Consider the following 24,910-nt stretch of genomic DNA (forward strand, 5'->3'; position numbering starts at 1 on the left):
AAACAATTTTTTTTTCTTTTAGGGGTCATTCAAGTATTGTGTCGGGGGGGGGGGGCGGAATCCGGGTTTGTGCTGACTTTTGATGACAAAGAGGGAGGGGGTTTGAATGATGCTTACGTCATCAATCGCCCTTTATAAAAAAATATTAAATATTCTTACTGGGTGTGCCAAAAAAGAGAAAAACCTTTCGCTAGTTTGTGGCTGGGATCTGGGAATAATGTGTCCGGACCGCTTAAGTGCTCTTTAACTGTGCCGCGCGTCATTCAAGTGATCCGTAATTATGCCGCGGATTACTTAAGCAATCTGGGAATGCGCCACAGGTAACTTGAGTGGTGTAGAACTGCGCTGGGGCCGATTATGTGGTCTAAAACTTTGCTACACTTTGCTTTCTTGAGGGATCTCTAAATGTGCCACCACACTAAATGTTTACAAGGAAACCAGTGAAAAATCTCAAAAGGAGGAAAAAAAGAACTCAAATGTATTTCTTCCATCCAATTATGGCCGAGATATCTCACCCCTGTGCGTTAAGTGGTTAAATCTCTAAGTAAAAAATGCAATAATGTCCTCAGTCTACTTTTGTCCTAGGTAAGCTTCGTTTGATGGCTTAAAAATAAAATTTAAAACTCCATATCACTTTTTCAGAACCTACAAAGGAGCCTACCTAAGTCCGATTGGGTGAACTACATGTGACCCTCCTTCAAGGGGCCTTTAGTTCCAAAGAAAATGATTGGGGGTTTTCAATTTCAATTTTGAGCCATCAAAAGTTGGAGCTTATTCTTCTTCAACTTCCTCAAAAGATATTTAATTATTTACACTAAATTCTTATTACATTATGAGTAGTTCTCTTGCAGATATGAGGTCGCCATGTATTGTGTGCATATGTTCACTATGTTGCATAAGACTGACATAGCTCTATCCTATATTTTAGAACCAATCTCTCCTCAAAAAAATCTCACCACAGCAAACAATAGACAAAAATATTGAAATTGCACCAATGAAAATATTCAGTTAATAGCCAATTTATCATTTAAGATGAATGGCAGCACCTCCTGAATGCTAGAAAAGCACTGCACACTGTTAGATTTGACAAGCAAAATTCAAACGCAGCTCACATCTTTGGGGTAAGGTGGTGACAAAGTACCTCAATGGTGTTAGCCCTGGGTTGTGGATGATTATACCTGGATTTCTGCAGAATTAACATGGCTTTTTTTCTCTTTTTGACGTTGTAAAATTCCTATGTAGTCCCAAAAGAATACATGTTTACTTCACTACTTTTTATTCACTAGGAAATCAATATAGATTATATAAAAGCCTTCTGTGGGGCGCTGGCATGAACAAAGTTCAATTCAGCCATTAAAGTCTTTTACCTGTATTTCCTGTAATATGTCGTTTTTTCTTTCCCAGATATGTGCTCGTCACTTGTCCTGCCCTGGTCAAGCAGATTGTCATTTCAAGGCAGTTTGCAGAGCACTTGTCGCAGAGGCGTTGGAGCTTTCTACATTCCTAGAAAATATTTCCAATGGAACTAAGGTTAGTTGATTACAAAAAGGCAAGTTCCTCTACTTTCCATTGCCTAATGATATAGCTGTTACTTATTGGTGTTTCATCTTGGAGATGGTGTATTTAATATGTTCCTACTGTTCGTAAGCTCTAAATTTTCTTTGTTTATTACTTCATAAAACATTCAAATATTATACTTTACTTCTGAATGACTATGTTTTGTCTCATTCAGGCTTTATTAGATGCCGCTGCTGAAGAGGAGACGGACAGTGGTACGCTAGAAAAACTGAGAATACAAGACTGGGTAAGAAAATGCTCAATATTATGAATTAAAAAAATTATTGAATGAGATATCTCTTTCTTCCGGTACATCTGTTTCCCAATGATAAAAAATAAAATGGCCAAAATATTGCCTATGCTACACAGGGGTCTTTAAAGAGAATTAAAGTGAAACCCTATATAAGGGAGTTACCCTTCACTATACTCCAAAAACCGACTTTTTTCTTTCAGAAAGGTGGCTCAATAATAGAGGTGAAATGGCAGACAAGAGAGTACTTTCCTGACCTGAAAATTTAGCTTATATGGAGGTCCTTTACATTAGACCATTTTAATATAACTGTTACTACTACATCTAGGGCATACATGCGGTTCACGGGTCAAATGTGGTCCTCGTAGTCACATCTGATATAGCCCGTGACGTCGAACCTAGTTTTGTAAAAATCAACTTATCGCCACATTTACAAATCACTGTGATCCAGGGTGCAGTTTCCACATCATTTGATTAGCCTGTGACATATTCCCAAACCGCATGAGTGACGTATGGCACACTCACAGATCACTTGAGTGACATGCTGTACATTTAAAGATTCCCTTAAGTGACCCGAGGTGCAGCTCCAGAGATCTCTCAAGTGACCCACGACACATTCCCAGATCACTTGAATGACCCATGGCACATTTGCGTTCACTTAAGTGTCCTGCAGCACAGTTCCACATCTTTTAAGTGGCCCCAGCACAGTTCCACATCTTTCGAGTGGCCTGCTGCACATTTACAGATCACAAGTGAATGGCTGAGCTGTTCCAGACCAGTCAATTAAGTGGCCCATGAGACGTTTTAAAATCAATGAAGCGGCCTGCACTCTCATAAAGGTTGAATACCCTTGATCTAGAACCATCTTAACATTGCAATGGGCCCTTTAAAGAAAGACGTTCTGTGGCCTTGATACGAGAAATTTTGTTACCACCCTTCAACTCAACAAAAATAGATTAAAACGGTATATAAAAGTCTCTTTTTTAATATATTGCAACTTTTCTTTCAACTTTTTGATCATTTTGAGAGGGGACACTGCCCCCCATGCTTCTCACTATATGCTTATGATTGAAGTATCGCTAATTTCAGTAATGGAAATTTAACTACTGTGCATTCAAAGTCAATGTATGTTTATGATATATTTCATGAATGTATTAAAATATTTTTTTCTCTCTCTCAAATATGCAGGCAAGGTTATGGATGCAAGTCATTCAGCAACTGAGGCAAGGAGTAAAACTAAAGAAGGTCGATCCTGCGCATTTCGCCCACCCCATTGAATATGAGCTTACACCGTATGAAATGTTGCTTGACGATATTCGTTCCAGACGTTATAAACTCAGACAGGTTATGGTAAGAGACTAGAAAAAAAATCTTTAGTCGGATTGACAAGAAAAATTATGCAACAAATACAAATATTTCTAATTCCCTCTTATTTATTTTTCAAATATGAATATTAAACCTATTTGATTCTGTTAACCCTTTAAGCGGTTTTTAAAATTTTTCCGATCCAAATTATGATGGCTCAGTGGAAATCGCTAGACCTTCTAGAAATTGCCACTTGCGTGAGCTGATAAATACTTTTCCCCCAACATTGAAAACAATGAAAAGAAAAACTCTATCATTTTCTGTTATTTATGCTGCACACATAATCCTATACTATCTCAAACCGAAAGGAAAAACATTCTCTCTCTCCTTCTGTTATCAAACTTTTAACAACAGCTGATTCCACCCACTGGCAGATGACTGATTGCCAAAATTAGAGGGTTTTAAGGAGCCAAAGAATTGGAGACAAGATATCTCATCGTTGCTGCTGTAAGGGTTAAGTGCACTAAAAGGTTGACTCTCATTATCATAATTTTACACCACTGTGAAATATCAGTTTCAAATCAAAACCACTCTAATTTGATCAAACATGATTATTCATTTTAATTTTTATCATTTATTTCAGACTGACATTAAAAAATAAGCACTTACGTCCCCCTTCCTTAACCCCTTAACTGGCATTGTGAAAATTCTGGTGCAACTGGCATCGTGGTGCCATTTTGACCCAGCAGATGTTAATGCATTTAAAAATCAACAAAAAGAGTCTTCATAAAATCAATGGGTTTTTATACGTGATTTCATTCATCGATTAAGTCCCTAAGTAATTTTTCAATATTTAATTATTTTTTCAAAATGATCTTTTGTGTTTGAAAGAAATGGCTTTTTTTGTAATTTTTTTAAAATTATGTATCAAATTTTTTGAACGCAATTTTTATAATTAAAAAATGAAGAGATATGTTTAAAATATGTTCAGAAAAAGAAATTCATAAATTCAAATAGTATTTACCATATTTTCACTAGTACCAAATTTAGTCATATTCGAAGTTAGAAACACAGTCTTTGCAAAACAACCCCATGATATGTTGATCACACAAACAAAGCCATGGTGAGAGGGGGGGCTCAGGGATCTGGACCACCCCCAAAATATGAGAAAATGACTGAAAAAAGGGAAAAGAGATGGTAGAACAAATCTATTGTTCTATCACTTTGGTACCCTCCAAACAAAATTTCTGGCTACAGGCATGCACACAGATCTTACATACGATTCACTAACAGCACTGTCCTCATGTTGAACCTCGGATATCCAATGTTTCTCAGTAAATTTAAAATCATTATTGAGATAACTGACGCTCTTCCAAGATTACATTTCAAAAAGCTTTACGCAAGTAGTGAGGGGAGGAATCATTTTGTACCCCACAGAAACTTTGACCAACGATATAAAGGAAAGAAAAAGCAAGAGAGTGTCAAATTTATCAAGCATGTATAACCAGCTTGCAAGGTACTGATGAAAGGACCAGATGCATTTCTTTCTCAAGGGGAGGCAAGATGAGCAATAAGTTGGGTATGAAATGACCCTACCAGGCCAGTTAAGGGTCAAACATACGAGTAGTGAGTATTGAGAAAAATTCTTCTGTATAGAGATCCAACAAATGGTAGCACTTGGCTTGCGAAACAGGGATTTGGGATCATTCTTCTTCATGATCATTCATCTTCATTGATGTGAATGGGGTGACGTGTGAATGGGGCTGGTTTTGGACATTTTTCTAGTGTAAGCGAATGATATTTTGGTTATAAACCAAAATCCTCCAAAATATATATATATTTGGGGGATGTTCAAATGTTATATGGAGGAAATCATCACTGAGCCAAAATCGCTAAAGACAAAAATATGAAATTTGGTCAGTATTATACTTAATTATGTAGACACCCACTAAGACAGAATTTCTGAAAATTCATCCCCCCCCCCCCAAGGGGAATCATGAAGGGTTCAAATATTATATGGGGGGATCGTCACTAAGTAATTTTCAGATTACCAAATCCATGTGAGCAAAGCCGCGGGTAACAGCTAGTACACGATAAAGCTAAAGATGGCAGTTTTTCTTGTAAAAGACTTGAGCAAATTGATGACTTTATTCTTTTTAATAACAAGAATAATTTTAATTTTTTTCTCTAGAACAAGTTATTGGTGATGTTGTCAATGATGATTCAATGCTGTCGCAACTTTTGGGAAAATGTTTCTTCTAAACCTTTATAAAGCATTATTAACATTTGTGGCATTGTGTCACCAACCTGCACCAAAGACAAAAATTGTTGCAGGTCATCTGAAAAAAGTATTTGCAAGATCAAATGCATAAACTTTTGTATTGTAAATATACAGAAGCTTCATGAAGATTTGAGGATTTCGTGTCGATCAAACGTGCAAAATTTCTTGCCATCATTTAATAGATCATTTTATGGTCAAACAGATGAGAAATTTAGGAATCAAACAAAAGACTGCTACTAAACCATGCATGCACCTTGTTCATATTCCTCTGCGGAACTTCTAACGAATTGATGCATGTTGGAATGTGTGTGTATATGTTGTGAACCTAATGTGAAGTTTAATTATGTGTAATGCTTGTTACAGTTCAAACAAAACACTGTGACACATTGAAATATTTATTTTTGTTGTGAAGTTAATATTGCAGTAGGTGTGTCTGTCATGCATGCTGTGTAAAGTCTATTATTGATTAATGACTTCAAGTGGTTTTTGGGCTATTAGGCCATGGCCTAGGGCATTTTATTCCTGCCGTTTTGCTCACATCTGTGGCAGGCATCTTCTGAGGTTAAACGAACATGGGTTTCTGTGACAAGTGAGAAAGGTTTTGTACATCTTGTATCACCAACTTGTTTTCTATATGCACTTCTGAGGCTTGATCGGCCACAAGAATTTTTATGAATAAAATTTTTCACAAATAAAAATTTGCATAAAATATATACTTTCTTTTTTTTCAAACCAAACACTGTGCATTACCGAAAAAAAAATATTACTAAAAATATATACTATTATAAATTTGGGAGCCCCTTAAAACACAGGACCCTGGGCAAATGCCCATGTTGCCCACACAAAAATTGGGCCCTGTTTCCACAACCAGCTTAATTCTCTTGATCCATTCCCCCCCCCCCCCCCACCATGTGACTATTCTTTTTTTCCTCTGATAAAATATTTGTTTAAGGAGATAACGATTCTCATGTTTCAAAAAAGTGCAGTGAGTAGCGACGAAAACACTGGGTAATGTGAAAAAAAAAGAACTTGCACTTGCAATTCACATTTACATCTTTGTATGAACAACGTCAAAAATTCATAATTGCTGAGGATAGTTACTTCAATAGAAACACCAAATAAATAAGCTAAACAGGCTCTATCTGTACTCATTCTTCCATAATAAAATAAGTTCCGGAGCTTTTTTGTACGTAGCAGTATATACCACTTTTAAGGATGTACAATGTTTTATATGACATTCTTACTCCTGATACTTTTTTTTTTTACATTTATTGGACGGCATGGTGGATATGTGGTGAACAGGAAAGTGTTAAAGCAAATTTTGTTTGAAGATGAGGGTATCAAACACGATTACTACAATAAAAGTAATTTAGTGGAAGTTGGGTTATTTTATTTCTTGTCGCCTATCAATTTCACCTGAGTTTAAACATGCTCTTTCATGAAATGACCCACATATACTTTTATTTATGCATGTGTGTATTTCTTTTTTTTCTTTATCTTAATTATTTGAGTTGAATTTGTATTCCTTTTCGTTTGCATGGAATGTAAGCACAGAATTGAAAAGATAATGTGATTTTCATTATAATAAAACATTACGCTTGAAGTTTAGTGAATTAGAAACCCAATCGGTAAAATTTTTTGGGTAATTTACCTGTTTTATCTTAGGAAAAGCATTACTCTTTTTAGAAGATGAGAAAACATATAATGCTGTAATTTAAATACAAAGCAAATATTTTTTCTAAAATTGGCATCTGTGTGTGTGTGTGTGCTGTTTAGCATTTCTGTCTGTTTCTTCTTCTTGTCACTGATTGAGTAGAGATTTTTCCTAAAGATTATCAAGTTTTGTTTGATCGACTTTCAAGGTTTTTTTTTTTTGGCATTGCGAGTCACTTGTTGAGTGCGCAATACTGAATTTAGTATTTTATTGGAACATTAATAGTGTTTTTCTTAAGATATCGCTGTGATAGAAAAATGTGTTTTATATTTTAATTTCAGTTTGAAATGTTTTATCTCTTGCAATAGTAGTAGTAATAGCGCTTGTTTGTATAGAGTCTTGAGTGAATCACTCTGTAGATCATGCTACAGCTATGTAGCGTTTTTAAGAAATTGTTCGTTCTTCCAAATCCTATAGTTAAAATTATTATTAGCACATATAAATCTCTAGTCAGACATTTTTCCCTACCTTAATCAGTTGTTTAGAGTAAACATCTGTTAGCATTAGTTTCAGGTTGCATGTAGTTGTAGTTCTGTTTATTTGAATGAATCCCAAATTTTGTTATTTTTTCCCTCCATTTAATTTCCATTTTATTCTTTCTAGGTGAATGGTGATATACCTCCCAGGGTGAAGAAAGATGCGCATGCTTTGATTTTAGAGTTTATAAGGTCGAGGCCTCCTCTAGTTCCTGTAGGTGCTAAATTTAAATTGTCACAATTTAACCAAAAAATTAAACAGGCAATTAAGAAAAAAAGTGTACAGCTGTATGCATCTTCCCCAAACTTTATTAATTTCTTTCTCGTCTGTTTTGCATGGCATGACTGTTAGACCAAGGGTGGTTTATCGTTTATTACCTCTGATTGATTAAAGTGTCTAGAATAAACCCAGCTGTTAATATTGTTCACGAAAGGATTTGTTGCTGATATTTTTCTCAATGTCAAGTTTGAAGGATTTCACCCTTTGATTTTACTTGCTTTTCACCTTTTAAGAAAACAACAATTAGTACCTTGTGGTTTTGGCATTATAAGAAAACTGAAGGTGAACTTCAACTTCTATGCGAAAGTTTTTGTTTAATGAAATTATCAATACTGAAAAATATATTCTTCGATGATGGATCAACTTGGTTTATTCCTTCATTGAACATGTGAAGTAGCGTCATATCCAACTAAGAAAGCAAAAAATATAAATAAAAAATAGTACCCAAGTTGCACTTTTTTTTACATTCCATTCAGTCTCATTAAATTATGAAATAGTTATCAGAATCCACAATAATTATTATTTAGTTTGTTGAGTTATTTGCTGTATAAACCAGGAATGTCAGAAGTGCTTTAGACGGGCCCGTAGCCAGAAATTTTGTTTTGGGGGGGGGGAATCAAAGTGATAGAACAATAGATTTGCCTTTTTTCGGTCATTTTCTCACATTTCGGGGGGGGGGGGAGAATCAGACTTCCAAGTCCCTCCCTTGCTACAGCCTTGGTTTTAGACCTGTGGGTTCTAGATTTCATCTTTATAGGGAGATTTTGATTTTTGAATTAATTCTGGGGGTGCTCAGACTGGTGCTGCAAAATACTGTGGGTGCTCAAGTACCCACTGCACCTCTGGCTCCGATGCCATTGATATAAACTTTATTACTGTACACAGGATGATTACATAATTCTCCTTGCCGCATTTTACTGAGAAAACTTTGATCCTAGAGGCATACTTCCAATTAGAAAAAGTATCTAAATAGCGTGTAGAACTCAGATGTGTCATTCACATTGCAATGGGTTATATAGTCATATTAAAATAAATTGACTGTTTTCAAAAACCCAATTAGAAAGTTTTTGCTGTCTTTCCTGAGACTAACAAAAAAAACCAAGGAACACGAGAGAAAACGGGAAAGAACAGCATAAACCAGAGAAAGAAGCACTGTTCGTTTATGCTGGTCTTTCCCAAATTTCCTCAGATTTTTTGATTCAAATATCTCTGCGAATATTGCACTTATAAACGTGACATTTTTTTAGCATCAGGAGAGCATAAGGCAACAACTTTTTAATTGTTTTTTTTTTGAAAACAGGGTGCCCTTTTTTTTTTATAAAAAGTAATTTTTTTTTATTTTAATAACTATAAAACCTCTTGCAACATGATTGGCATATCTAAATTTCACAGGTTATTTGGACACTTTTCTAATTGAAAATATACCTCTAGGATCAACGATTTCTCATAAAATGCAGCAAGGTGAATTATGTAATCACCCTGTATTTTTGTATATGTATACTCATGTATAAGTCGACCCTCACACTTGAGGACAACCAAAACCATAATGTTGATCAAGTTTTTTTTTGTAAAAACTGAATTTTATATAAAGTCAATTTCCTCAAATTTTGAAACAAATAAAATCTATATAACATATGTGTATTAAATTTTAAATTAGATATAACATATTTCTGCTTGGATACATATATGTAAGAGTAGTACATACACAGTATATGTTTTAATGATGCTTGACTAACTTCTAGTGGTGCACTTGAAAGTGTAACACCAGAAAGAATTGTTAGGAAACACCGAATTTTGGCACAGAGGTTTTATATCATGAGAGATGTAACTGATTGAAATTTCAGCTACAGAATGCATATATGCGTGACCTCCTTAAAACATGTTCAAAAAATAAATTGTAGAAGGTTGGCCCATATGTCATCACAAGCAACTGCAACTGACAAATTCTGTTTCTCAGGCCCGTAGCCAGAAATTTCTTTTGTGGAAACGTGATAGAACAATAGATTTGGCCATCTTTTTTCCTTTTTTTTTTGGTCATATTATCACATTTTGGGGGGGCAGACCACCAAGTCCCCCCTCGGTACGGCCTTGCTGTTTCTCCCATTAATATAATGTTAAACACAAAAACCCCTCAAAGTGTGACTTTAAAAAAAAAAATCATTTATGAATCATCTGCTGCAAATAATGTAAACATAATATATTATGAACTAAATGTTCCGGCATACTTTTTCCAATATGCAATGTTGAAGAGTGTTTTTATTCCTCAAGGTTTCGAGAAGGAAGTTACCACCCACACCTCCAAGGCAGTTGACGTTATATGAGAAACTAATGCAGAGTATAAAGCAGGAACACAAGCTGAAGCCAACAGGAAAAAGTGAAGGTACAGAGAAGAAAATATATCTGTTTATAAATCTAATCAAGCTCTTTATTTCTCAGCTGGTGTATTTTTTCTTGATATTTTCATCGATTCTAACATGAACCTAGATAAACGGATTCGGTTTTTAAGGAGAGAAAAAAACTTCTTTATTTCAAAACAGTGGTTTCTCAAACTTTTTTTACCCCTGGTTCCCTTTCCTAGTCAAAGTTTATGAATGTCTCTTCAGAATGGTCGTCTTAGAAAAGTACAAAGTTCTGAACAGGTACATATTAATGTTGCCAGCTCATTGCGATGCCTCTAACAAAGAATGGTGACACCCCTAGGAGCCAAAGACAAACCAGACATTTTGATGTCTGGTTTGATACAGATATATTTTCATAGTATTTTTGTAACTTTTAGCACTAATGTCCAGCACTGTTCTGATTTGCTTTGTATTCTTAAGTATGTGCTTGGGCGCTACCATTTTAAGAAGTTGGATGGCAGCACCCAAACACATACTTAAGAATATAAATAAAATCAGAATTTAACTGGCAGTGAAGGAATATTTTTCTGATTGCATTTTAAATGACGTCTGTTGGTGAAATTTTTTTTCAAAAAGGTAGACGACTCCCATCTGCACTTCATTGCTGAAAGGCTTTGTGGCGATAAAACCATCACTTCTAAATAGACTGATTCACGAGTATTGAAATTGATGGTCAATAAGAATCTACGAAATGTTCTTCTGTTACATTCATTGAGTATATATTATAATTTTCTTCCTTATATCAAGTTCACGGAATCTATTTCAGCATTTTTTTTTTGATATCGAAGGACTGGACACACCCCGCTTCCTATCTCAGAGAGATATCATAGTGTTCCCGAAGGATAGGTGTATCTGGCAATTTATTAATTTATCTGAAAATAACAAACAACAATAGTCATACATCTATATATACTATGTATATAAAATTGATTTTGTGTATGTGTTTGTGTGTGTGTGCATGTTCTCTATACAAATCTATAATTTTATTCAATCGCCTCCAAAATTTGCATATATACGAAACAGGACCCAGATTGAACGATAGGCTACTTTAAAAGTTCATCAGAGCAGGGCAAATGCCCGAAATGAGTCACAACTGTTGGGCAGCAATGGTTCTTGGACCTCAACAATGACTTTCTGAATTGTTACTTTGGTTACCAAGGTTCCCTAACAATGCATTTCTGACGTGTATATGCCTTTACAATGGTTTGTCACTTCTTTAATGTTGTCAGTATATATGTATAATAGTTCATGCCTTTATAATGGTTTGTCACTTTTCCAATCCTCCCAGTAATTGAAGAAAACCTTGGCAGCACCAGCCATACATATATACAATAAAGAATTTGGAGTAAAAATTGTGATCATAACATCATCCACAGTTAATCAGTCCATAATTGTACAATGTTCTTATGTAAATAGTCACACAATAATCTTGCCTTGTATATGATAGAATCTGGAATTCAATTTATCCAATGTAGAATACACCAAACTCATTGATTTTCCAGTATAAGCAATCACACCGGAATAAGATATAAATTGTCTTCTATATGGCTGCTGCTGCTTCCATTACATTCACAACTGCCAATAGTAGATGAAACAGCTGAGGCTTGTCTTTTTGGCCATAAATTATACTTTTTAATAACTATCCATACTACCTTCCTTGTTGGCTCATAAGACAGGTTCTCTGAGTATGAATGTTGACCACTTGTTCTTACAGCTTGTATCTTATTGTGGAGTAAATGTAGGTTGTTGGTCCCAAGAATTGAATCAACTTCTGCAAACGTCGAAAGTTCAGAGGGCTGTTTAGAATTCTTATATTCCAAGCCAGAGTTCTGGACTCGGGCAGTAGGCCAAAGTGGAAGGGCCATGCTTGGTGATAGCGATTGTTTTCTCTCTAGACCAGCGGTTTTCAACCGGTGCTCTGTGTTCACTTCCCAGGGGCTCCGCAGCCACTCGAGGAAAATAAAATAAATTAGCAAATTTGATAAGTAAATAAAAAAAGAGGCTTACAGGGTTCCACCATAAAAACTATTCACAAAAAGGCTCCTCGAGTCAAGCAGGGCTCCACTATAGAAATTATAAACCGAAAAGGGTTCCATGAGTGAAAAAAGGTTGAGAACCTCTGCTCTAGACCATACATTCAAATGCCAATGAACTCGTCATAGTATCCTGTAGGCATCCCTTGCTGCACATGTATTCGAGTTGGTCTGCCATGCCTGCAACACGTCCTTTCCAAGCACCAAATAGGCCAAACTCCTTGGCTAAAGGTGGTCTTCTTGAGTCTGTAGTTTTGTGGCCTCCTTGGCAAGTTTTTTAGCCATTTCATTGCCCAATATGCCTGTGCAGGCTTCAATTCAGAAAAATTGGACTGTAGTATTGGCACATAAAATTTGGTGAATCTCCAGTACATAATTTTTTTTACAGAACAATCAAAGACATCTATACAAAAATTTTAATTTAATTTTTCTCATACATTCTCATGTACCTGAATGATGTACCATATATATGAATTTGCATGTCAACAGGACCACAACTAGATGTTTGTCAACGTCAACTGGGGCAAGCAAGAATGGCGCTCCCTTGTAATGTTGAAGGAGAGACTAAAGGGTGAAGTTTGCACCACCTCTGGTCCGGCACCAGGGGTGAACCAGACCTAGTTGCGGCCCTGCATGTCATATATAATTAGCATGATGTAGTTATAATATGAGCCAGTTAGATATATTATGTGCACTTAACTTAAACCAGTGAAGTTGCATTTTTTTAAATATAATTTTGTGCCCTATTAATATTTTCCAGTTGAAACTTCTCGCACGAAGCTTCAAGATACAGATATTACGCCACAGCCTCACAGAAGGCTAATCAAACCAGATCTTTCATTACGTCTCTCTTCAAGTTTTGAGGTGATTTTCACATTAAGATTTCTTTCTGTGTTATGATTACGGTTTTTCGAAAGTTAAAAAAAAATTGTGTTTATATGTAATTTTTATGTTTGATTTCATTTTAAAACGCGTGTTGTAGGATGATGATGTTGATGACATTCCAGCTACTCCGCGAGAAGAACCAGCATCTCTGCCAATGCATAATGGTGTGAAAATGAGGGGTATCGTCCGAAGCAACAGCCACATTGGTAAAATATTCTACCTGCATCATGAGTTTTCTATTGAAAATATGTCAAAAGTATTGATAGCTATAAATTGTTCATGATAAAAAAAGGTTTAAAAAGCTTTCAAGTAAATGAAAGTGGAAAAATAATAACATTTGGTTGATTGAGTGATCAGTTCTTGTCCTGAAATTGTCATTTATTTAATGCATAATCAACATGTAATGACTAATTGCAAAATTTTTTTGTAGGTGCTTCAAGTAGTTCAGACAGAAGACATAGTATAACTGTATGTGAATCACCTCCAAAACCATGCAACGGAACAAATGTACATCGATCTAGTCATAGTTTAAGTCGCTCTGTGCGGTCTGATTACTGGAAATCTGTGAGTGTCTTGCTATATAAGACTAAATATTTTTCTTCAATGTATGCAACATACAGTAAAGGAACTGTTTTTGCTATGAATTCAAAGCAATACATAGCCTAAATATAAATTGGTGTAACTGACTCTCACTTAATTGACTTTGTCGTTTTATATTAGTATTGACTAATTCATTCCCATCTAATCTTTGGAGGCAGTACAATATATTTTTTTAATAGTTATTGCTTGTTGTATGATGTGGTCAAAAACTTTAGAAATTACATTATGAAAAATATTTTGAAGGGATAATCCTGAATCACATGATTTTATTTCAGAAAATAATGTGCTTCCAATATTAATTGTAAAAATAATTGGTGATAACAGCAATGACAGGCTTAGCTGCTGCAAGTGGAAATTTATAGAAACTTTGTTGAACAGTTAAATTCAGAATGAAATCTGTAGGGGAATTTTAATTTTGCTTAAGAGCCTGTAATATTTTGAATCTTTGTGCAGTTCACTTGCCTGAGTTCAGCCCTAACTAGGCTCGGATCCAAGACGATGTGTTGGGAGGGAGGCCAAATTTAGCAAGCTCATTGAATCACTGTGTATTTTACAGGAAAAACTTTCCCATATTATTCTGCTCTTAGGAGGGGTGATCGCCCACCCTCCCAGATCCACACCTGAGCAAAAACCCTTTACTGTGAATGGTGCAAAGGCAGTCATCTTTAGCTGCAAATGAAGCAGAGGCAGGCATCTTCAGTTGCGATAAAGCCAAGGTAGATTCAGCTGGGAATGAAGCATGGGGCAGGCATCTTCAGCCAGGGCTGTGGCCTGCCTTCTCATGGGGGGCCTGGGGTAGACTTTTTCTTTGCCCCCACTTTTGAAAGGGTGATTGTTATAAAAAATTAGTGTATATTTTTTGTGGGGGCCCCATTTGTCTCAGAGCACTGCCAAATTACGGGCATGTCTTCAGCTATGAATGGAGTGAGGCAGGCAGATCAAGGGTGATGTGGCAAAGAAGTGACTTATTGCATTGATGCATCGGATCATCCCATATTTTACAGGACAGAGAAATTTAGTCCATATTATTCAGGCTTTTGGTAAGGGCTATTGTCGCTACCCTGTTTCTGCGCTTGGCCTTAACTAACTGCAATAATTATTGAGTTTCATATCATGTGTGTATACATTTTTCTAATATTCATAATTTTATAATACATTAGCACCTTACATATTAAACAACGTCAACATTCAAGTAGAAGTAACCAAGTCCGGTTTTGAGATTTTAACAATTTAAACTTTTTTGAGATGTTATGAAAAATGTAAAAAATTATTTTACAAATTTCCAACTCCTACAGTAGGTTTTTTTATTCTTAGATAACTGGTTCTTGGCAGGGCTAGACTTAAGAGCATCATGGGCTTTCTGGCCAAGTTATTTTTCTGAGGCCCTACCTAGCGAATTCTCAAAAATTTCAACCTGATCTTATTTTTGTGAGGCCCCTCCCTCTTCCCTTGAGGCCCCTGGGCCCATGTGTTAAGAGGCACTGGTTCATAGTTAATATCATGAAATAATCAATTGGAAATTGTAATCAAGTGCAGTAGTCCGGGAAAAGGTTTTTTTTTTGGACTTGGTGACTTTTGCACTTGAATGTGGATGATATGCACTTCCTTTTTTGTAAGTCATCCATATTACAAGAGAAAAATGCTCATTGAAAAATTACAGAATGCAAACAAATATTCATTGAAAAAAAGCACGAGTAGGCCCTATAAGCTTGTTTGACATATGCAAGTTCTAGGTGCTTTAAACAAGTTAAAACTAACAGCATATTGTTAAAACTTGTTGAGTATCTTGAGTGACCAAACCAACTCTTCTGTATTTCTCAGGATCTTGGTTTTCAGTTTTCGTGAATGAATTTGTCGTGAATCAAAGAAACACTACATTTATTACTGTCAGGGCCATCTTAACGCATGGGTCCCACCCGGGTACAAGTCTCACAAAAATGAGATATAGTTGAAATTTTCTATGAGTATGCATGTAAATTTACCTGGTAGAGCCGCAGAAAAATCACTTGGCCCTGGAGCCTGTGGTGCTCTTAAAAGACGGCCCTGATTACTGTATCAGTATTTACTATTATTCTAGTAAAAATTGATGCACAATGTGCAGACTGTACTGCATGTCTGCACAAGTTATTGGTGAAAATCGTGGAATTTCAATTTAGTTTTGCTTTTTCACAGCGATTCTCAGGGACGTAACTAGCCTGGAGCAACCGTGGCACTGCCTCCATGAGCTGAATGCCCCCCCACCCCCACACACACACACAAAGGTTTATGCTTTTTTTTTTGCATAAAAATAATTTTTCAAGAGGGTCCCTGAGAGGGCGCGATTCCTATAAGATTGTTCCCTGGCGATTCATTATAAAATTGAGTGAATCCAAAACCCATGAATATCAGATTATGTTCAAGGAAATTTACATTGACATAATTATTTACAATATTTTTTTAATAATAACTGTTTTGTTTTCAGTCTCAGTGGCAGTCTTTGGAATGTCTGTCATTGACTCTTGAAGAAGTGGTTCATATTCGGAATGTTTTAACAAAAGCTGAATTGGAATCACTCATTGTTGATCCAATAATGTACGAAAGTGTCTTAAAGGGAAAGGTAGGTAATGAGCATAATAATAGTAATCGCTTAAACTTTATATAAATTTGTGTAGCTTGTACCAAAAAAACTTGAATGATTCATACTGTTTCAATCATGTTGAAACTCATTCTGCTTGTCGATTGGTGTCAAATTTTAGTTGTATATGGAGAGGTGCATTTACGGTTTTGCCGTCTGTGGGCCATACAAACTTTTCTGCCCTTCTCCCATTCTGGTCTAGCTTTCTGGACCACCCATTCTTTCATTCTTTAAATTCACCACCCTAGGCTATATCTCGCTCAGCCCCCCGCCCCCCCCAATCCCTGGAAATACGCTTCTGTCTCAGTCACTCTTTTTCATACTCCCATGCTTGAACACTTTCTTGGTCATTTTTTATTACTCTTCTGGTCGTTCACTGACCTAGGACATCGCTCTCTAGATCATTCGATGCTTACACACTCTAAGTCATGCTTTTAGTCTCTTCCACGCTCACACACTCTTTATTTTTCTATGTCATTCTTTTGGTTGCTAACTGATCTGATCATACTCAAAATTACTGTTTTAACCCTTTAATTGGCAATGATGAGACATCTCACCTCCATAAAAGCCTCTTTTTTTATCATTGACAAGCCCTGATATTTTGTAAAAATTATTTCTCAATGGAAAACTTTTCCCTACAACTCTTAGTTTTTGCCTTCTGAAGAAATCTGAAGAAAGCTTACTTCATTAAAAAAAAGATATGGCATTTTGAAGGGCTGTTCAGTGATTTCTAATTGATGCATAAAGAGTTAATTATTCACATGCTTCCACATGCTCTAGGCCACTTTTTCATTGATTTCATTAATTTTGTTTTGCACATACTTGCACACTTTGTTCATCACTCTTTTGGTTATTCATTGACTTGGTTCCTTACTCTCTAGGCAGGGCCACAACCAGATGCTTGGTCAGCTGAGGCAAGCATGCATTTAGGCACACCCTCTTGTAATGTTGAAGGAGAGGCTTATGGGGTAGGTTTGTACCCCTCTGGTCTGGCATCCAGGTCACCAAGATGTGTCTGCTCCCACCTAGTTGTCACCCTGCCTCTAGGTCACTCCTTTACTTACACTCTCTCTGAGTCATGTTTTTGTTGCTCTTCTCTCACTTTTTTGGTTCCTCAATGATCTGGTCTTTTCCTTATTTTGATCATTCACTTGAACACACTCGGTTTTCTTCCTCCCTCACATATTTGTGCACTTTTTTGATGATTAATCATATGTATTCACATACTGTAGGTCACTATTTTGGTTGCCCATCAACCTGGTCCCTTTGCTCTCTAGGTCAATCTTTAGGTTATTCACATGCTATTGTGGTGATTGAATACACGCACAGCTTCTTGCATGACCCAGGTCTTCTTCAATTACATGCTAAAATCTCTTCATTGAGACAGTGACGGGCCATGATCTGGTTAGGAGAAGGAGGTCACTCATATGCTTATGTTCACTCTAGATCACTCTCCTTGTCACTCACATGCTTGCAAATTTTTTCAGCCTCTCAATCTCTTGACAGTCACTCAATATGTGTGACCTATAAAAAATTTTGTTGCCCTTCTCCATTCTACTAATTTTTTTTATCACTCATTTCTCAAATTTGCCACCCTGGTCTATATACCACTCAGCTTTCCCCCCCCCCCACCATAAGTACACTTTTATGAATATACATTTATCTCTATATATTTTTTAAATCAAATTTTCCTCTCCCCTCTAAGTTGTCATTTCCTTGCTGCTTGGTCCAAGGCTATAGGTTTGTATCTATAGCAAGAAACCAGACAATGGAAATCAAAAGTGTGGCACCTTCCCCCCCCCCCTTTGCCTCGAACTTAATCTCTGCCAGCACTCTATTCAGGATGTATTTCTGTCTCGCCCTACCAGATAGCAGCATTGAGTCTACAAAACTTTATACCCTTCGGGGTGGGTCAGGGACGCACCAGAAGCATTGTCATGGCCTTGCAATGGAAATTATTTTAGAATTTCTGTTTTTATATTATGAATCAATATGAAAGTTTCAACTCAGTTAAAATCACACCCAACATGTTTTCGTTTACTCTAGTTAAAATTGACTATTTGGTTGATTTGTTTTGATACTTAATTATTTTTTCGAAATTTTGTCTATTCAATCAGGTGTGCTTTACTTGTAAACAAACGAGGTTTTCCTTCTTCGGTCCATGGGGCATCAAATGCAAAATGTGCGAAAGAGCTGTTTGCGACAAATGCAGTAGCAAGGTAGGACAACAAATTTTATAGAAAATTATACTAAAATTATAAATTTTCTTATTTCAAACTGATAAAATGTTGCTCGCCAATTAAATAGTAATTTTGTTCACAGAAATACTTGCATTTTTACCCATGTGCAACACAATACATTTTTGCATGTGACTTATTTCTAGATGCGCATACCTACAGAACATTTTGCAAGAATACCAGTTTACATGTTGAGTCCCACACCCAGTCCGCCACCTGAAGAAGAATCTAGTCATTCACATTGGAAGCTGTCTGAAGTTTTTACTTTTGGCAGGTTGGTGCACAATGCCCTAATTATTATTGATTAAATTTTGAATAAGTAGTTGCAGTTTTTTTAGCCATGTATGTCATAATGTTGAATTCAGAACTCTAGAATTCAATTTATGATGTGTGAAAAAAATGATTTTCCTAACAGCAATTTTGGTGATCTATGTACATCCAGTGTTACCCAAAAATACAATTTTGAAGAGTAATATCACTCATCTCCAAAATGTCGAAGAGTATTTTTGCAAAAAGAGGGGTATTTTTTTTTTTGCTTTTTTTTTATCAGTGAGAAATAATACTATTAAAAAAAATTACTTAAAATTTGAAGGAATATTTTCACTTCTCAATGAAATTTGGAGGAGTAAAATTTAATTTTGATGTATGAATCACACATCTTGGCAAACACTGCGTGTACAATGGAGTCTCGGAAGTTCAAGGTTCTGGATAATCCGAGGTGTGGCAAATTTTTAAAATTCCTTCTCAAAACACTACTCTTAGATTTAGCCAAGAACGTAGCGTGTGTTTTTCATTTTTCCTACAAAGTCCAGTATTTTAGTTTGAATAGAATTTTGCCTAAAGCAGGGGTTCTCAAACTGCACTCTGGGGAGCCGAGGATAAGTGTTGATTAAGGAAAGGGTTGTCGTAGGCAGAAAAGGTTTGAGAACTTTTGGCCTAAAGGGTTATTGATTCCTAGCCTATTGGCCTACTGGCAAAAATTTTTCCTCCTGCAGGTTTCTTTATAATAAAGTTATAGTACAAAAAAAAACATTTCCTCAGAGCTAAAGGCCCTGTCAGTCTTTGTTATAAAAAGGATATGGGTCTTGGCAGCCATAATCTAATGAATTTAGCCAGTGCATCAAAAACGTAAAAAAATGAGAGTAAATATGAGTACATTCCAAAGAATACAGGTTAGAGGAGTTTCATCAGATGAGAACATGTTATATTGGTTGCCAAGGAATAAATCTCGAATTTTGTTAATTTTTTGTTACACACCCTATGCTTTATATTTACCATAAAATAAATATAGGGAGCTTACCCCCCAAAACTTGCTTTCTAGATAATCTGAGTTTTTATTGGTCTGAGGTAGTCTTGATCTCATTCACCTCAAATTTTCAGGACTGCTATAATTTCATTCATCAATGTAATTCTTCTCCTTTAATGATATATTTTCCATTACTCTGTATTAAACACAATCATCATATTACTGCTGTAGTACAATTGTCTCAATTTATTTTAAACTTCTTTTCCTTAGTCCAAATGAAAATCAAACTCCAAAGTTGCCTCGACAAACTTCAATCTTCAGCTCTAGGAAACGTCGGTCGTTCCCACACTCGGAATCTCTCCAAGTCATCGAACATAACAAGGCAAAGAAAACTACCTCTGCTATCAGCAATGGTACGACACATCCAATGAAAAGAGCCCCCTTGCAAAGGGCAAAGACTATACAAGACCCCTGCATTCCAGAAGTGAAGACCAACTGTTTAACCCCGGACCAACTGGAAAAGAAGAAAGGACCTTTAGTTCCCGTCTGCCGTGAGTGCAAAGTGATGGTTTGCAACATCATCAAAGCCAGCTCGGGCAAGAAGGACAGCAAGAGGCAAAAAAACTCTCGGACATGGCCGCAGAAGAAGCCACCAGTGCTACCGATGCCCACGGCGAACTCTTGCATGTCGCCTCTTGAAGAAACCCCTTTGTCTTCACCCGACGATGTTTTCTATAATCATGTTGCGAAAAACTCTCCTCAGCATATAACTTCGGTCGTATAATAAGACATGGATCTGTCCTTAATATTCACATTTCTGAATCGATATAAAGACTTTTAAATAATTTTGATGACCGTGACTTTCTTTTTCATTTGTTTGCGCCAAAAAGTGGCGGAAGATTAAAAAAAATCAAAAATTATTAGCGGAAAATGAAAGCTTAGCTCACAGTTTGTTGGAACTTTTGAAACTTGTGTTGCTTTAGCTTTGATAAGTTCATGTATATATGCATGTATAACATTTGTAAATAATGTATAATTATGTACGCTATTAGCTATTTATTGAAAACGTCTGAGTGTGTGTTAAGAATTGCTGTGAATTTTTTGTTTGTTTGTATTATTTCACGTTTTTTTTTTCAATTTATGTGTTTTGGAATCGAAACAAGTGAGTTTTACGAGTGTGTGATGATATTTTAAAACTAAAAATGCTTTTTATTATTACTTTGTCTTCTTTAAAAGGTATTTTGCTGGAAAAATCCATCCACGTGTAAATAATGAGACAAAAAAAACCAACTGAATCGTGTTTATGTTGTCCGTATTCTCTCGCTGTACATTGTACATAGTGTTATAGGAGGCATCTTTATGTCTGAAGATAATTATGTATATAATGTAAGAAACCAGATGCTATATGTGTATGTTCCTGAATTTTCGCAAACACACTATGGAATGTTCAAGCTTTAAAATATAAAATCTGCATTGTGAGATATTATTATTAGAGTGATAAAATTTTTGGAGTTTATCAACCACAAACGCTGTCCATATGTGCTTCATGTGCATTCGAATAGTTTATCTCAGTTTATATTATCAATATATTGTGAGTTATTGCTCATAGGCAAAGAAGTATTTGTACATTTGCGGTTAAAAGAGATGATGCATGAGAATCGAATCATCATTTCTGCATAATCTGGGCAAATTATTCAGGTATATAGAGCCAGGTGAGAAAATAGTGATTCGAAAGATTTTCCTGGTCTTTTTTACAATTGCGTGCACTAGTATCTCTTTGTCTTGAATTATATATCAATAGTTCCAATTTATATACTTAGTTATATACATTGCGCTTATAAATGAAGTTTCACTCCTATCAGCAATAAATAGATTCCTTTCTCAGGAAATGAAATAAACATTTTGCAAGTGAAGTGTGTTATGAGCGAATGTTTGTTTGGTTCGAAGGTGCGTAGGAGTGGTGTGTTTTGTCGTTAATTAAGTTTCTAGAAAGCAATTTTCATGTTTTCTTTTGCTGTTAGAAGAGTTTGTCCCTTTTGGTTCCTTACTTGTTATAACTATCCCCAGTGATGAATAATTTTAACATTAAAAATTTTACGGTATTATGAATGAAATCATGAAAAAGTTTCATTCACAAATTTATAATGTGAATGTATATATATTTTTTTTTGTGCTGGAAAGTTTTGTTGCAATAATTAGCCTTCAGTGGCGAAAAAAGCATATGTTAATGTTGTATGAAATATTTGGCTTTGAAATCAAAATCAATAGATACCTTTACGAGTATTTGCATTAATCAATATTTGTTTTCAATGATTGATCTGTGTGCTGATAAGATATGAATGAAATTGATAATGTCTAGTATAAAAGCCTCAATCATTTTCAAACTTTGTAGTATAAGGCTTGTGACATTACCAGCATTTCATTTGCATTGTAACAGTGTGATTGATATTATATTCAAAGAAAAGGGTATTTTAGTTTCATAACTGGTCATGATACCGTATTCCCCGCATGCCATAAAAAGTGCAGGGACACCAGCTTTTTAGATGTTGGAATCTGATCCATTCCTGGCATGTCAGGAAGAACGAGCTTCAATAAGAATCACATTATCTCATCCCTCTCATGCCAGAAGCATGAATGTGCTCATCTTTTTTTTTTTTTGGTTTATTAGTTGATTGGGTCGCTTATTTTACTAAGTTTTGTCAAAAACGAAAATGTTTAACTCTTATTGAAACACATGTTACAAAGCATTTTAGGGAAAATGATGCTCATAGAGTAACGGGTAGAATAAACATTCAAAAATCATTTCCCACGTTTTAAAAATTTGCACTTTCATGCTTCTGACATGAGACCATATATTCAGACTACTAATACTGAATAAATATGCGAATCAGAATATAATAGTTTTCACTGTAGCAGACATATTTTATCCAGTAATTTGATAACTATAATGTACATCGAGCATTTACTTAATACTAATTTAATTATCGTGTGCCTGAGAGATACAAAATACAGATAGTGTATTTTGCATGCATTTCTGCATTTTCTCAGATTGAAGAAATATGCTGTCGCTTTTCTTTTGGAATATCGTGCTTTCGATTTTTCTAATTCTTTAATTTTTCACTCTGCTAATTCAAATCTTGAACACATGATCAAAGAATATAAAAATACCTAGAGATCTATTAATTTTTCCATTTAGCACATGTAATCTACAGAAATGAATATATGCTTAGTATCCAACATCTATATGTATAAAATTGATTTTCCATCTGTTCTCCATACAAATGTACAATTTATGACAGATTGTTGCCAAATTTTACATGCATATGAAACGGGACCCGACTTAAACGATAGGCTATTTTAAAAGTTCATCAGAGCAGGGCAAAAAACCGTTGGGTAATAATGGTTTGTGGGCCTCAACAATGACTTTCGGAATGTTTACTTTGGTTACCATGGTTGTCTAACAATGCCTCTCACACATGTTTATCCTTTATAATGGTTTATCTTCCTCAATTCTCTTATTATTGAAAAAGCCTGGTGATAGCTAGTTTGCAATAAACCAAGATTTATGGTAGCAAAACCAAAAATGTAATTTAAACTACCTCCAACGTAGTTCTTACAACTGAAAGAATCCTGCAAGGCAGAGAACTCCAAGATTCAAATCAGACAATTCAATCGGTTTTATGAGTATATATATTTAAGAGTTATTCTGTGAGTCGAATTTCCCGGCATGCCGGAAAATATGGATCCTTCCATAGGCTGGTCTCCCTTGCTGTTTTCCAGATTTAATATTTACCCCAAAATGTTTGGGGGGTGGGAAGATATACAGATTTCGTATAATTTTGGGGGGGGGGTCTTGAATCAACTATATGATTATCAGGAATACATTTAATTAATTTGATGAGAATGTTATATTTTCAGTGATTCTGCATAATTGAAGTTTTACTGTTAATTGTAAGCAGTGTTTTAAGTTTTTTGGTATTTAAAGATGATGAAAATTGTTTCATCTCATTGTAATATTTTTATCCAATCTCTTCCAAGGCTCATAAAAAACAATGAATTCACTAAGAAGTTCTTTCTATGCAGCAATAAATTACTGAAATATAAATATTTTTTTTGTTTGAGAATTTCTACTTTGAAATCCATTTAAATTTCTGCCTCAATTATTAAACGATTTTCCCTGTAAAAAAAAAAAATTAAAAGTTTTAAAAATTTTTATATTTGTTCCATCGCTAACTACATACAAATTATTTCCCATTCATTTTCTTGAAAATATTAATTTGTAGTTTTATAGTTCAAAGTTCGGTGAAACATTCAACTGTTGTACTTTTTATATCATGTTGCTATCACAATTATTATTTTTTTCTTCTCGATTTCTGTATCAGCAAAGTACAAAAGTTTTTTTTTTTTATTTCTTGCCCAAAGCATGGCTTTTTTCCCCCTCTACGTGAAATGTTGACAACATTCCGAGGAATTATTGTGTGCATTTATAAATGTTGTAAATTTCGTTTTGTTCATATTTTTCATTGCTTCTGTAGTGAAAAAATAAAATATGAAAGTTGCTATTATATTTTCACGTATCTGTTTTATTTTAAATTTGCACCAAAACTGTAAAATTTTTCGTTCAATTTCCTCCCATGCGCATTCATTATTATATAAAGTATTATTATCTGGGCCGAGAAAGTTGAAACAGCATAATTATATTCACTGACTAGCCAAACATTTTTGACCAAAGTTTCCTGTGGGAATGGGGGGTGTGGAGCCTCTCAAGAAAGTCAGGCTATACATTTTAAATTTAATTTCATTATATATATATACAAGCAAGATGGTTGGATGGAAAAATATTTGACAATCTTTGCATCAAACATCAGAGAGGAGGTAGTCAGACCCCGATTTAAATAATTCTCATTCAGCCAATGGGGGGAAGTAGGAATCTGTTACTTTTTGAATAAAGGAGATATTAAGCCATTTATAGCGTATGTGGGAAGGTTTCAGTGGGGGCCCAACTGATGTTCATCAATACCATAAAACATTGC

The 24,910-nt window shown here is 35.3% G+C and overlaps 1 protein-coding gene across 2 annotated transcripts in view; it reads left to right on the plus strand.

The window, feature by feature from the left end:
- The window catches only part of spir (spire type actin nucleation factor), a 148,650-nt gene extending 125,167 nt beyond the window's left edge, over nt 1-23,483 (plus strand). The window contains exons 4-15 of one of the 2 annotated variants that reach the window (XM_089241630.1): nt 1,405-1,530; nt 1,733-1,804; nt 2,996-3,157; nt 7,711-7,797; nt 10,132-10,243; nt 13,056-13,159; nt 13,278-13,386; nt 13,611-13,744; nt 16,242-16,376; nt 18,512-18,613; nt 18,778-18,905; nt 20,148-23,483. In XM_089241630.1, the coding sequence (XP_089097756.1) occupies nt 1,405-1,530; nt 1,733-1,804; nt 2,996-3,157; nt 7,711-7,797; nt 10,132-10,243; nt 13,056-13,159; nt 13,278-13,386; nt 13,611-13,744; nt 16,242-16,376; nt 18,512-18,613; nt 18,778-18,905; nt 20,148-20,661 (1,785 nt within the window). In that variant the 3' untranslated portion in view covers nt 20,662-23,483. The remainder of the gene's footprint in view (nt 1-1,404; nt 1,531-1,732; nt 1,805-2,995; nt 3,158-7,710; nt 7,798-10,131; nt 10,244-13,055; nt 13,160-13,277; nt 13,387-13,610; nt 13,745-16,241; nt 16,377-18,511; nt 18,614-18,777; nt 18,906-20,147) is intronic. The other variant, XM_089241552.1, reaches the window with a different exon arrangement.
- Nucleotides 23,484-24,910: the final 1,427 nt, after the last annotated feature.

This window comes from Pholcus phalangioides, unplaced genomic scaffold, assembly GCF_987345545.1.
Source record: "Pholcus phalangioides strain wild (caught in Gottingen) unplaced genomic scaffold, Ppha-v1.0 ptg000001l_1, whole genome shotgun sequence".
In the NCBI taxonomy this organism is placed as follows: Eukaryota; Metazoa; Arthropoda; class Arachnida; order Araneae; family Pholcidae; genus Pholcus; species Pholcus phalangioides.